This window comes from Balaenoptera acutorostrata, chromosome 9 (genome assembly GCF_949987535.1).
Source record: "Balaenoptera acutorostrata chromosome 9, mBalAcu1.1, whole genome shotgun sequence".
Lineage (NCBI taxonomy): Eukaryota > Metazoa > Chordata > Mammalia > Artiodactyla > Balaenopteridae > Balaenoptera > Balaenoptera acutorostrata.
In genome coordinates, this window is record NC_080072.1 from 1,165,974 (window position 1) to 1,179,579 (window position 13,606).

General features: G+C 68.2%; 1 protein-coding gene across 19 annotated transcripts in view; it reads left to right on the forward strand.

Annotated features, from left to right (window-relative positions):
• BRSK2 (BR serine/threonine kinase 2) overlaps positions 1 to 13,606 on the forward strand; it is a 66,159-nt gene that overhangs the window by 37,819 nt on the left and 14,734 nt on the right. For 16 of the 19 annotated variants that reach the window (XR_009009326.1, XR_009009329.1, XR_009009330.1 and 13 more), the window contains exons 2-12: positions 3,473 to 3,567; positions 5,197 to 5,282; positions 7,795 to 7,935; positions 8,437 to 8,553; positions 9,285 to 9,318; positions 9,534 to 9,602; positions 9,727 to 9,873; positions 10,778 to 10,809; positions 11,324 to 11,488; positions 11,607 to 11,704; positions 11,780 to 11,930. Coding sequence is in view for 14 of the 19 variants with exons in the window: in XM_057553652.1 (XP_057409635.1) it covers positions 3,473 to 3,567; positions 5,197 to 5,282; positions 7,795 to 7,935; positions 8,437 to 8,553; positions 9,285 to 9,318; positions 9,534 to 9,602; positions 9,727 to 9,873; positions 10,778 to 10,809; positions 11,324 to 11,488; positions 11,607 to 11,704; positions 11,780 to 11,930 (1,135 nt within the window). In the remaining 5 variants the exon portion in view is untranslated. Of the gene's footprint in view, positions 1 to 2,460; positions 2,494 to 3,472; positions 3,568 to 5,196; positions 5,287 to 7,794; positions 7,936 to 8,436; positions 8,554 to 9,284; positions 9,319 to 9,533; positions 9,603 to 9,726; positions 9,874 to 10,777; positions 10,810 to 11,323; positions 11,489 to 11,606; positions 11,705 to 11,779; positions 11,931 to 13,606 lie in introns of those variants that run through there. The other 3 variants (XM_057553661.1, XM_057553658.1, XM_057553662.1) reach the window with 3 other exon arrangements.

Below are 13,606 nucleotides of genomic sequence, written 5' to 3' on the forward strand. Positions count from 1 at the left end.
CCCCCCCCCGATGCAGCACTGTCACCTGGCCCGGACCCCTGTCCAGCCCCAATGGCAGTCTCTGGACAGTGGAGTCTGGGCCCCCGTCTCGGGGCTCCCCACAGGGTGGTGGTCCCTCGTGCTCTGTTCACTCCTATGAGCTGGCAGCTCCCTGGGTGCAGGGCCCTCCAGCAGGGTTTTTCCCTGAAGGTACCTGACCAAGAAGAAAAGGGAGGCCAAGGATGCCCAGAGATCTGGAGGGTGAGGCAGCTGCTCAGGACCACCCCTGCCTGACCTCTGACCCCACAGGCCCATCCAGCCACCTCGCATGCTGGACCCCTGCAGGTCTGAGAGCCCCGAGGGCTGCACCTTCCCGCTCTCCACCGCTCCCAGGCCGCCCGGGGCCCTGGCCTCCTTCCTCCGACCAGACTGGTGCCCTGGGTTTGACGGCTAACCGGGGGCCAGCGGGGGCTGCAGAGGGCGCTGAGCCAGGCCTGGAGAGCTCCCTGCCCCCGGCACTGTGGCCGCCTCTTGGCCCTCGAGTCCCAGTAGATGAGTGGAGGGGCCGGGGTGCTCGAGAGGGCCGTCCTGCTGACCCGCGCCCTTGGCCCAGGTGCGGGGAGGTCCCGCACACTTGGGCGCCCTGGGGCGGGGTCTGCTCTCAGTTAGCGGTTCCTGGATCCCCTTGACTCTCCCAGCCGTGCTCAGGAGCCCCGGGAGGTGGGGGCCCATGTTCGTGCACACGCGTCCTCGTGCCTGAGCCTGGGGTGTGGTGGGGAGCTCGTGGGTGGGCCTGGGGTCCTCAGGACGCCCTTGAGGAGCCCCTTCCTGCAGCAGGGCCCAGGCGGCGCAGCACCCTCAAGCACTCGCCGGGCGGGATTGCCTCTGTTCCTCCCGCAATTATCTATGACGCTCTGTACTCTCCTTCTCTTGACGTGCGCCGTATTTGCTGCAAAGGCAATAATTAGAGGTGAAATCACAATTGGAAAATGAGCCTGAGCTGTTGGAGGGCAGGGTAATTAGGGCGGTCTTGGGCTTCCCTAGCAGGCCCTCCTGAGGGTGCACTCTGCTCCCTGCCTCCAGGGAAGTGGCAGGACTGCTTGCAACCCAAACCTCCCACCCCAGAGGACCCCAGGGCTGCAGGAGACCAGCACAGCCAGGGCGACCTGGACGCTTCACCCAGGAGGGGCACCTCCATGCAGGGCTTTGAGGGGTGTGTAGGAGTCTGTGGGCAGAGGACTTTCGGGGAAAGAGGCAGCAAGTGGAGGAAGGTGAAGGCAGGGAGATAGCCACCAGAGTTCTAGGACGCGGCCCAGGGCAGCCCCCTGCACCCCAGCCACGTGTCCTGGCCGGGGGCCCAGCCCGCAGGCCCGCTAGCAGCTCTGAGGGTGTGGCAGGCTCACGCCCTGATGGCATGGGGCTCATCCAGGGCACCTTGTCCACTGGGTCCTTTGTCCTCCTGGCCTTTCTGTGCACCAGCTGGTGATGGAGTTTGTCATCTGTGAAGTGAGGGTGGTAACGGTCCCCGATGTCACACGGCCCCAACGCTCTGTCAGCAGACTGGCTGCTGTGGTGGTCAGTGATGGGGGTGGTGGCAGTGGCCACTTGGTTTTCCACTTCCGGAGGGTCACCTGCGTCCCTGTCCAGCTCCCTTTTTGAGTTGAAGCTCACTTCCCTTTATTCCCACGTGCCCGTGACCCCTGCCTCCTGAGGACACGCGTGTAGGGGTGTGTGTGCACAGGTGTGAGGCTCATCTGTGGCGCGTTTCTGGGCCATCTGTCCTGGGCATTAGGGACTTGTGCCCCCGGGGGACGGCCAGGCCGCCGTCGCTGCGGCTCCTCGAGGCCTGTGGACCTTGTCTGGGGGACTCGCCGGGCAGAAGCCTGCTTCTCGCTCAGGCCTGCTCCTGCTGGGTTTCTGCGTCTGCGCCCAGACCTGCCTGGTGCTGGGGTGGAGGGCTCAGTGCCAGGCCCGGTTCCCGTGCTGGAGGCCGTCCTGGAGGCCCTGGGCCACGGCTCTGAGTTACAGATGCCGGCGACGCTCCTCCTGCTTCCCGGGGCCCGTTCTCTGTGCTCGGCTCCTGACCTGGAATCACAGGGCTCGGGCTCCGGATCAAAGGCAGCTGGTGAGAGCGCCCAGGAGCCCGCAGCCCTTCCCGGGTGGGAGCCGGGGCTCAGCGGGCCCCCCTGCGGGACCTCTGTCCTTCCCTGAGCCGAGGAGCTTCGGGCGCCCAGGCTCAGGGCTCAGGGGTTCCACCGGGCCCGGTCCCCCGGCCCTCGTCCAGCCCCGCCTGCCGCTGCTGCTGCGTCTGGGGGGCACAGGTCACCTCCCGGCCGCCGGCAAGCCCACTGCCCACGGGGAGCAGGAAGGAGGAGGACGCGACACTGCTGGGAAGGTGTGACTGCTCGTGACCCCGAAGGCCTGATGAAGAGAGGCGCCCTTCAGGGGAACGTGTTTTCCGTGCATATGGCGAAGAATTCATCTCCCGTAAAAAGCAAAGGGCTTTGCGAATTGGTAAGAGCCACCCCTCAGCAGCGTAAAAAGGGGCAAGTGCAAAGCCGAGTGGTCGGAACCGTGAGACTGTGTCAAGGTCGTAACTAAAGCAGCAGCAACAGAGTCGGCAAAGTGTGAATGAAACTGAGAGGCGTCCAGCGCTCCACATCCCTCAAAACCCAGCAGAGGTCGTGGGCAGGCTGCAGTGCCGTCCTGCGCTGCATCCAGGCGCCCGAATGCCGGAGGCCGCCCGGACCATGGTGGTCACCTCCGTGCCCATCGGGGAACACAGGCCACCGCGGGGAACGTCCAGGTCGGGCCCAGGCTTGGGAGGGGAGAGTGCAGGGCGTCTCGGTCTGAGGCCACAGAGGGTCCAGCGGAGGGCAGGAGGGCAGGAGGCCAGGGGGCAGTGACCAGGGCCGCGGCTCCCTGCAGCGTGGTGATGACAGCAGAGGTGAATCGGCGGAGTGTCCTGTCCCGCAGGAGATGCAGGGAGGCGGGCCGCGGGGCCGCAGCTGCCGGGGCAGGGGCCTTGGGCCTGTGCCGGTGTCCTGGGGAGAGCAGGGAGCTGGACACAGGTGTCGGGGGCACCTTGTCCAGGGGTCCGAAGGCCAAGAGGAGGGTGACGGGCGGGGGAGGGGCCTGTGGGACCTGAGGGCACCCTGGCTCCCCTGCCGAGGGGCCGAGCTCTGGCTGAGGTCTGGGGGAGGGACTCCAGGTGTCGCTGGCCGGGGAGTGAGGGCCCGAGGCCCAGGCTGGAGGGGCAGAGGGCCAGCATGTAGCGTGGGGCAGAGTGACCACACTGGGGACAGCCTCTGGCCAGCGACCAGGGAGCGTGGGAGGGCAAATGTTGGCCTGGGGTTGGCCCAAGACACGCTGGGGGGGCAGGGGCACAGGATCCCGGCGCTGAGTGAGGGGCCGGGGTTGGGTGCGGGAGGGGCCCTACTGGTCAGGCCTGGGCGGTGGCCGGACGGGGTCTGAGGGCTCCCCTTGCCCCCAGGCCTCGTGAAGCTGGGGATTCACTGTGTCACGTGCCAGAAGGTGGCTGTCAAGATCGTCAACCGCGAGAAGCTCAGCGAGTCTGTACTGATGAAGGTGAGCATGAGGGGCGGGCGGGGGCAGGTGGGGAGTGCCCAGTGGGCGGGGTGGAGCCAGCCTGGGAAGGGGGGTTCCTGCTGGGTCCTGCTGTCCCATCTGTTGAGAGGGCTGGCTGGCCTCAGTTTCCCCCATTAGAATCAGGAGGAGACCCTGTCTCTGAGGGAGAAGAGGAAGTGCGAGGTCCCGGGAGGCCTCGCAGCCCCTCCTCCTCCCCGCTCCCCCTATCTCAGCCCCCCCTACCCCAGCCCTGGTGGAGTCCGGTCCCCTTAGGGACTGAAGCAGACCCCACGTGACTGGAGGACTCTGGGTGGGACCAGACACTCAGCGGGGAGGGGGCCGCCCAGGCCCTGTTCCCCGTCTGTCTGGGCTCATCTGTCCAAACGGCTGTCAACTCAGCGGGCAGGGGTGAGGGGCGGAGGGGGAGCAGGCCTGGCCCTCCAGGCGCACGGGGGCAGGAAAGCAGGAGGGCCGTGGCGGGTGCCGGCCAGTGACACAGTGCGGACCCCTCTGGCCGGTGGGGGCGGGGGGGACCGGGGGGGGCCCAGCTGGGGAACCCTGGCGGATGCACCACGGGCTGTTTGTTTGTTTGTTTGTTTGTTTTAATTTTTTTATTTTTGGCTGTGTTGGCTCTTCGTTTCTGTGCGAGGGCTTTCTCCAGTTGCGGCAAGCGGGGGCCACTCTTCATCGCGGTGCGCGGGCCTCTCACTATCGCGGCCTCTCTTGTTGCGGTGCACAGGCTCCAGACGCACAGGCTCAGTAGTTGTGGCTCACGGGCCTAGTTGCTCCGCGGCATGTGGGAATCCTCCCAGACCAGGGCTCGAACCCGTGTCCCCTGCATTGGCAGGCAGATTCTCAACCACTGCGCCACCAGGGAAGCCCAAGAATCCCTCTTTTTAATTAATTAATTTATTTATTTTTGGCTGTGTTGGGTCTTCGTTTCTGTGCGAGGGCTTTCTCTAGTTGTGGCAAGTGGGGACCACTCTTCATCGCGGTGCGCGGGCCTCTCATTATCGCGGCCTCTCTTGTTGCGGAGCACAGGCTCCAGACGCGCAGGCTCAGTAGTTGTGGCTCGTGGGCCCAGTTGCTCCGCGGCATGTGGGATCTTCCCAGACCAGGGCTCGAACCCGTGTCCCCTGCATTGGCAGGCGGATTCTCAACCACTGTGCCACCAGGGAAGCCCCACGGGCTGGTTTTAAGGGGAGGCGGCGGTCGTTTGGATGGGGTGGGGGCAGTGCTGGTGGGGGGTTGGCAGATTCCCATCCTGCCTTGGCCAGCGCCCGGCTTGGGGGCGGGGTCTTACGTGTCAGTTTGGGGCGCTAAGGTCAAGAGGCCACGACACCGGAGTGGGAAGACAGGAGCTATCTCAGTGGAAGTGGACCTGGGGGTGTAACCGGGCCCCCCCCCAGAGGCCTGGCAGGGCCGGAGCGCAGCTGGGGGAGGGGCAGGGAGGCGGCGCACGGGGTGGAGATGCCGGTGCGAGGCTGGACCTGCCCCAGGGCCCAGTGCTGCCCCCAGGAGCCCAGCATCCTGGGGGCTCTGTGACCCCACAGCCTGGACGGGCGGGTGGGCGGCGCACGGGTGGGGGCATGAGCCCGGCCTGCCGTGACGGCGCCCCCTTGCCCGCAGGTGGAGCGGGAGATCGCCATCCTGAAGCTGATCGAGCACCCCCACGTCCTCAAGCTGCATGACGTCTATGAAAACAAAAAATATTTGTAGGTATTGCTGGGTCCAGAGAGCTGGGGGGCAGAGGGGGCCGTCCCAGGAGGGGGTCTGAAGGACAGGCCGTGGCGGTCACTGCTCCTTGACCAGGTCCAGGGCTGGTCAGCGGGGACTTGCAGAGCCACTGGCTTGAGGATGGGACCTTCTTGGGGAGCGGACTTGTGGGGGGTGTTGTCGAGGGGCAGGAGCAACTCAGGCCCTTTCTCCTGGCCCCAGTGAGCCTCAGGACCCCGCCGCTCTGCCGGGGGCTCCCACGGACCCCTTGCCAAGCCCCTTGGAGCCCCCGTGTTCTCCCTCGTGTGGGTGGGGACCCCAGGCCGGCCGACCGCCCTGTCGCCACGCCAGGCCCCTCGCCCAGCCCGCCGTCGGGATGCTGAGCGTGGCTGACTTCCTTTCACCACCGAGGCAACTGAGGCTGGCGGACGTCTCCCCGCGTGGGCAGCCCCCCACGTCCCCCGCTGTGTGGCCTCAGCGAGCTCCCCCGGGGGCGTGGGCGGCCACTCACAGGGTCCCCTCGGGGGAGTCAGCTCTGCCGCTGCCCCGTGTGTGGCCGTAGGAGAGGCCTGGCTGCTGGGCCGCGTCCCTCAGGGAGGGGTTCTGCCAGAGCGTTCCTCGGGACGAGTAGCTGAGCGAGGGGGTGTGTGCAGGGGGCTGGCCTGGCACGGTCCCCGCAGGCCCACTGCCCCAGGGGCCCTCAAGGCCTCGAGCTGAGCCTTGATGGGCCCCTGATGCAGGCTGGCCTTAGTTTCTGCAGCGCTGTCTCGGGCAGGGGAGATGGGGGCAGGAAGTGGCCCTGGGGGAGCAGGGGGCCCGGGTTCAGCCCCAGTCCCTCCAACAAGCAGCGCCCGCTCTCTGGCCTCCCTCTCCTCCTGTGCCAGCCGGGGACCCTGCGCTGCACGAATGCCCAACTCTGAGTGTTTAACTGCAGATGGGATGACAAGAACCACCCCCCATGGGGGCCCTGAGAAGAGCAGGGCACTGGTTACCATGGGATCGGGGGTGGGAGGCAGGTGGTGGTCCTGGGCCCCTGACACTGGTGAGCTGAAGCCGCCATCGGGACCGCCGTGAGGGGCACAGGCCCACGTGGGGACCCACCTGGCAGTGTCTTGATGACACCCGATGAGTTTGGGGTACGGGTGGGTGCTGGGCAGGTCTTGCCCTCCTCTGCACAAGGAGACTGGTTGCACTGCCTCCTCCTGTTCAGATACTTGTGGGGGTGCCAGGCAGGGGGAGAGGCCCCCAGGAGGCCCCCAGGAGGGGCAGGAAGCAGGGAGGGGCCCGGACAGCAGGCCAGGCAGGGGCGCAGCCGAGCAGAGGCGGGGTGACAGGAACAGGATGCTGGGAGCGTGGTGGACAGTGGCCGGCCTTGGTGCTGCTGGGCCCAGCGCCCTCCCGGGGGTCCCAAGGCAGCCCAGGGAGCCTGGAGGCAGGGGAGCAGGCAGGGGACCTCCGCCACCGAGGCTGGGGCACCGCTGGGCCTGTGCTATGGCCTCCCGCTAGGGAGCAGGGCAGGTCCCCTGGGACTGGCCCCGCCTCTGCTCGAACCCCACCCAGTTTCCCCACCCTGTGTCTCCAGCCGTTTCCTTCCCCCAATCCCTCCTCTCTGCAGACAGGCTGCCCCGCCTCCCCCCGCTCCAGCTCCTCCATTCCTGCAAGACCAGCTCCTGATACAGCCCCACGAGGCCCACACCCTCATCCTCGCCAGCCCTGGTCCCGCACGTCCCCTGTCACCCACCTCCCCTCCCCAGGCCACCGCAGCCCACCAGGACCACCCCTCCCTGGCTCCTACCCGGGGCTCCTCGGGGCCTGTGCTCAGCCCTCCAGGCCCAGCTCCCCTGAGGCCCGCAGGCATCCGTGTCCACGTGTCTTGGACCACCCCCCGCCCCACCCTGGAAACCAGCCCCTCAGGTTCCACCCCAGGGAGGCTCAGCTTGGACACAGCCCACTTCTCACTGCAGAGGGGCGTGGGGTCCCCATGGAACCCGGGGCGCCATGGGAAGCCCACCCCTCCAGTAGCTCACCCCCACCCTTCGGCATCACCCCAGCTGTGTTGACCCAAGCTGGGGGCATTCACCACCTGCCTTCTGGCCACACCCACCCAGACCCTCGTCCCACCCCCGCCCCCCTATCTTCCGAGACCAGCTGTGCCCTGTCCCCCACCCATGCCTTTTTGAGGTCTGCCCTGCTGGCCAGGGCTTCCTGAGGGCCTGAGTGTCCAATGTGTCCCCCCTCCTCTGGGAGCCCAGCCTGGGGTGGCCAGGGAGGGCCAAGCCTCAGGCTCGCAAGATGGTCAGCAACTGCAGTGCCCCTCTCGCCTTGGGGCCCAGTGTGGCCCTGCTCCTCTGGACCTGCTTCCCTGGAGGCGGGCGGAGACCCCACCCGCTGAGGGTGCCCAGTGCCGGGACGTGGTGGAGGATGGCGCCGGGATGGGGTGGTGGTCCACCGCCTCTGGCCAGCGGTGCCCTGGCTGGGTGCGCCCACCCGACGCCCGCCCGTCCCCCGCAGATACCTGGTGCTAGAACACGTGTCTGGTGGGGAGCTCTTCGACTACCTTGTCAAGAAGGGGAGGCTGACCCCCAAAGAGGCTAGAAAGTTCTTCCGGCAGATCATCTCTGCGCTAGACTTCTGCCACAGTCACTCCATATGGTGCGTCCCCCGCCCCTCCAGGTGCCCTGTCCCCCACCAGGTAGCCCCCGTCCCTGCAGGTGTGCCTCCCCCAACTCTTGCACTACCCCCGTTCCCCCTGGATCAGGCAGTATATCCTCTACTGGCCCCCCAGCCCAGGGGCATCAGAAAGCTTTCTGCCAGGTGCCCACCCAAGTCTCCTTGGTTTTTTCAGGGGTCCTGGGGTCAGGGCACCCTCGGTCTGGGGGCTCCAGGTTGGCCTCGGCCCAGAGCAGGTGTGGTGGGGGAAGCAGCGAAGGGGAACGGGACCCCAGGGAGCAAAGCAGAGCTTGCCCGTTGCTGGCGGAGTCCCTGTCCCTCCATCCTGCCACCCTGCAGCCGGCTGCCCCGTAGGAAACTTTCGATTGGCTGCTGGTGACATCACCAGGCAGCGCTGCCATTGGCCTCATGTTGTGAGGGCAGGGTTTCGGGAGGGGCGGCAGCTCCCACCCCTGTCAGCCTCAATCCCGCCTTCCTTCCTAGCCACCGGGATCTGAAACCAGAAAACCTTCTGCTGGACGAGAAGAATAACATCAGGGTCGCAGACTTCGGCATGGCGTCGCTGCAGGTTGGCGACAGCCTGCTGGAGACTAGCTGCGGGTGAGCTGTGCCCGGGACCGGCTGCCGGTTCTCCATAGGCCAGAAACAGTGGCCAGGGGCTGCTGCCCCGCCCACAGCCTGGCCCCGCGGCTGCCCAGCCAGGTGGCCCCGCAGCCCCGGGGCCCCCCAGCACCCCACAGCCTGGGCTGGAGGCAGGGCCCCGGCTCTGCTCCTGGCACTGTCTCCCCAGTGCAGTTCAGTGAGGGGCTGCAGGCGACCCGCCTGGCCCATTACATCCCTCGGCTCTGTGGCCAGGCTCAGAAAGGCCGGTCTTGCCCTGGGAGCTCCCTGCCCTGCTTGGGAGTGAGGCTGGCATGCCAGCTTCCTGCTCCGTGCACTCTCATGGGGGTGCCGGGGCTGGAACCCTGGACATGCCTCACAGTCCAGCCTCTGGTGACCATCTCCTTGGGCAGGGCAGGTGGGCAGACAGCGTGGAGCAGAGTGGGCCCCTGGGTCCCAGGCCTGGGCCTCCCCCAGGAGCATGCAGGGGGGATTAGGTTGTGAGGGAATCGGCACCAAAGCCCTGGGGCCTCCTGGTGGGCCTGAGAATCCCACAGTGGGGCATCCGCCCCAGGCAGAGTTTGCGGTGGGGGGGGGGGGAGCGGGGAGGACCCCTCCCTCCACCTCCACCTGCTGCGGTCCTGGGGGCAGTCCAGAAGTCCAGGGGGCGGGATGGCTGGGTGCACGGTGGGTCCTGAGTCTCCTGCCCTGACTGCTGCCTTTGCCCTCAGGTCCCCCCACTATGCCTGCCCAGAGGTCATCCGGGTAAGTAACCACCCCACCACGCGCCCCCACCCTGCTCCCTGTCCCGCCTAGGGGGCCTCCCTGCCCCGGAGATCGCGGACCCCCAGGCCGGGGCCTGGCCGCCTGTCCTTGGCGCCGCCCACGGGGCCAGCTCCTCCCAGACGCTTCCCCTGGGCCCCTCGGTCCCCGCAAAGACCCCGGCCCTGCGCCCGCACCAACCCCAGTGCTGTCCGCAGGGAGAGAAGTACGATGGCCGCAAGGCAGACGTGTGGAGCTGCGGCGTGATTCTGTTCGCCCTACTTGTGGTGAGGCTGCCCCCGCCCCCGCCCCCGCCCCCGCCCCCGCCCCCATCCCCATCCCCGCCCCCGCCCCATCCCCATCCCGCCCCCTCGTCGGTCCGCCCCCGCGGTGACCCGGTCCCGCCGGCAGGGGGCGCTGCCCTTCGACGACGACAACCTGCGGCAGCTGCTGGAGAAGGTGAAGCGGGGCGTGTTCCACATGCCGCACTTCATCCCGCCCGACTGCCAGAGCCTGCTGCGCGGTATGATCGAGGTGGACGCCACGCGGCGCCTCACGGTGCGTTCCTCCTCCCCCAGACCTCGCACCTGGGCGCACGGGCGCGGGGCGGAGGCCGCGGGCGCGCGAGGGCACAGGCATGGGCGCGTGCCCGGCGTGAACGCGCGCAGGTGGTGGGTGCGCGCGCCCAGGGCCGTCCGCGCGCGAGTGCGGTTCAGGAGCGCGGAGTCTCTCCGGCCGTCCGGGGCCTGCCCTGTACGCGAGAAGAGTTCCTCATGACCGACTCCATTGGCCAGGGGGTGGCCAGGGTCTGAGGGAAGCCCCCGCTTCTGAAAGAAGCCCCAGCCAGCCATCTCTGGCCTCCTCTGGGCTCGGTTCGTGCCAGGATGTCAGGTCCCCCGGGCAGGGGCAGCAGGACTGCCCAAGAGGCCGCCCTCCCCAAGCAAGCCCCCCAAGTCAGGGTGGAGAGCGGGGTAGCCCCGAGCCTCCCGCTCACACCTGCACCCAGCCCCTCCCGCACAGGTGGGCTGAGCCCTGTCTGCTTCCCCGCTGCTGTCCTCCCTCAGGCCTCCCGCCCTGAGCCCCGGGGGCTCCTGCTTCCCACCCCCCAAACCGCTCCCTCGGCCCCTGCCTGCAGCCCGCACTCTCCCCAGCTCTCTGCTGTCTCTAGGGTGGCGTTTTCTCTTCCACTTGAGATAGGCAGGGTCAGGGGTGCTAGCCTGGAGCCCCCCGTGCTCTCCCCACTCTCCATCCTCCCGCAACGCCTCCCCCTCCTCCAGGCTCTCCCTCCCCCTCTGGGTCCTCCTTGTGGCTCTGTACCTGTCCCCTCCCCCCTCCTCCCCCCTCCCCCATTCTCCTGCTCTCTCCACACTCAGGCCCCCACCTCCCTGCTCCCGCTCCCGCTGGCCTCCTAACGTGGCCTCTGCTCCTTCCTCGTACTAACTCCGTTTCTCTTTCCTTGTAGCTAGAGCACATTCAGAAACACATTTGGTATATGTAAGTAGCTTTTCCTCCCCTCATCGCCTGCTTTGCCTGCCGCTGTGGCCTGGAGGGCCTGCTAGGGAAGGCGGGGGGGGGGGCGGGGGGCCCAGCGCAGGCTTGCCTCCAGCCTCGGGCCACCTGGCCAGCTCTCGGGGCCCCTGGGCTGGCCTGCGCTGGGCACATGCAGGACGCAGGAGGCGCGCAGGGGCCGGGCGCGTGCAGGACGCGGGAGGCGCGCAGGGGCCGGGCGCGTGCAGGACGCGGGAGGCGCGCAGGGGCCGGGCGCGTGCAGGACGCGGGAGGCGCGCAGGGGCCGGGCGCGTGCAGGACGCGGGAGGCGCGCAGGGGCCGGGCGCGTGCAGGACGCGGGAGGCGCGCAGGGGCCGGGCGCAGGCAGGACGCGGGAGGCGTGCAGGGGTTGGGCGCAGGCAGAGCAGCAGGACTCGGGGCCCCAGGAAGGGGAGGGGGCGGAGGAGCCTGGGGCTGGGCCAGAGGTGAGTGAGTGGCGGCGGCGCCCTGTCACCCACAGAGGAGGCAAGAACGAGCCTGAGCCGGAGCAGCCCGTCCCCCGCAAGGTGCAGCTCCGCTCGCTGCCCAGCCTGGAGGACATCGACCCCGACGTGCTGGATAGCATGCACTCGCTGGGCTGCTTCCGGGACCGCAACAAGCTGCTGCAGGACCTGCTGTCCGAGGAGTGCGTCCAGGAGCCGCGCCGGGCCGGGGGCGGGGGGGCCGTGGTGGAGTCTGTGGGTGGGGACGCCGCCCTCCAGGAGCCCCCATCCACCCTTCCTGGCGCCTCTCGCCCGCTGCAGGGAAAACCAGGAGAAGATGATTTATTTCCTTCTCCTGGACCGGAAAGAAAGGTATCCGAGCCACGAGGACGAGGACCTGCCGCCTAGGAACGAGATAGGTACAAGGTCCCAGGGTGGCCCGGCCCATGCTGCCCCCTCCAGGCCGCCTGGCCCTGACCCCCATCTGCACGCAGACCCTCCCCGGAAGCGCGTGGATTCCCCAATGCTGAACCGGCACGGCAAGCGGCGGCCTGAGCGCAAGTCCATGGAGGTGCTGAGCGTGACGGACGGCGGCTCCCCGGTGCCTGCGCGGCGGGCCATCGAGATGGCCCAGCACGGCCAGAGGTGCGTGCCTGCTGGGAGGGCCCAGCGCTCCGCCGCCTGGTGCCCCGGCCCAGTCAGCGACGGGGCCCCTCACGGGCTGTGCTGGGCCTGGCTTGGCTCTTCTTTGCGCCCCCGGCCCTGGGGCTGGGCTAAGGCCACTGGGCAGGGCTGGACTGCATGGGCTGCGCTGGCTGCATCGAGCTGAGCTGGGCTAGGCTGCCCTGGGCAGGGCTGCGCTGGGCAGAGCTGGCTGAGCTGGGCTAAGGTAGGCTTCCCTGGGCAGGGCTGTGCTGGGCAGAGCTGGCTGAGCTGGGCTAGGCTGCCCTGGGCAGGGCTGCGCTGGGCAGAGCTGGCTGAGCTGGGCTAAGGTAGGCTGCACTGGGCAGGGCAGGTCTGCACTGGGCTGGACTGAGCTGAAGTAGGTTGATCTGGGCTGAACTCTGGGCTGGGCTGGACTGAGCTGGCCAGGGCTTTGCTTTGTTGGCCTGGGTTAAATTGGGCTGGGTCAGGCCATCGTGGACAGGACTGGGCTGAGCTGGGCTGGAGTGGGTTAGACTAAGTAGGTCTGAGCTGAGCTGAGCTGAGCTGGGCTTTAAGTGGGTAGAGCTGGGCTGCTGAGAGGTCAAGCTGTGTTCAGAGCTGCAGCCCAGTAGGCTTGTCCCTGACTGACGCTGAGCCCCTGTTTGGGTCACCTGTGGCAGTGCGGGGGTCAGGGACGTGGAATTTTGGGGCAGGGCGGTGGGTGAGGAGCAGGTCTGGGCTATCCAAACAGACCCCCCCCCCCCCCCCGCCCCGGAGGAAGGAAGGGCATCCAGGTCCTGCAGAGCCTCTGCTGATTCGGGGCTGGCTGGGCGAGACCAAGCTTTCCTGCCCGGGCAGGGGCTTCAGCCATCTGGGGACAGCCCCTTCGGCCAGGCCTCCGAGGAACCGCAGGGCTACTGGGCCACCATCAGGATTCAACTGGCTGCCCAACTCACAGGCCACAGCCCCATGGTGGTCCTAGGCCCTCCCCGGGGAAGCAGGCTGGCTCAGCCTCTGACCTGGGGTCCTGGCCTCTGGGGCTTCCTTCCAGGTCTCCAGGCCGCGTGGCCCACCCACTGCGGGCTCGTGCACTGGCGTGGGGGGAGGGGAGGAGCAGGAAGGTCCCTGCTGGCCGCGGTCTTGCCCTGATTGTGCCTTGTGTCCTGCTTGCTGGGGGTGCACCTCTCCGGGCGGGGCCCCAGGGAAACGGCCCCCTCCAGCGGCCCAGGCAAGAGGTCACCTCTCCCCAGCCCCCTTTTCCCGAGCCTTGTCCTGGCTTCCGGTTCAACACCTGCAGGGCAGCTTGAAGGCTCGCCAGCCTTCCCCGCACCAGCCACCCACACCCCGCACACCGCAGCTGCCTGGGGCAGGCGCAGGCGCAGGCGCAGGCGCAGGGGCTGGGCGTGGGAGGCCCCCCGTCGTGGTTTCTGCTCTACCTTCCAGGCCTGGACGCCTCGGGGGCCGGGGGTGCCTGGGGGAGGTGGGGTGGGGTCAGGTGTGAGCCGTCCTTCCCCTGGCACTTCCCCACTCGCTGCTGCTTCTCAGGCTCTGCCTCCTCTCTGGCCTGGACACTCGTTACCACAACAGGCCACACCCGCTGGGGCTGGAGGGGTCCCGGGGCTGGCGGCAGCGCTAGGCATCCTCCAAGGCCTGGCCAGGCCACCCTGCTGAGCAAG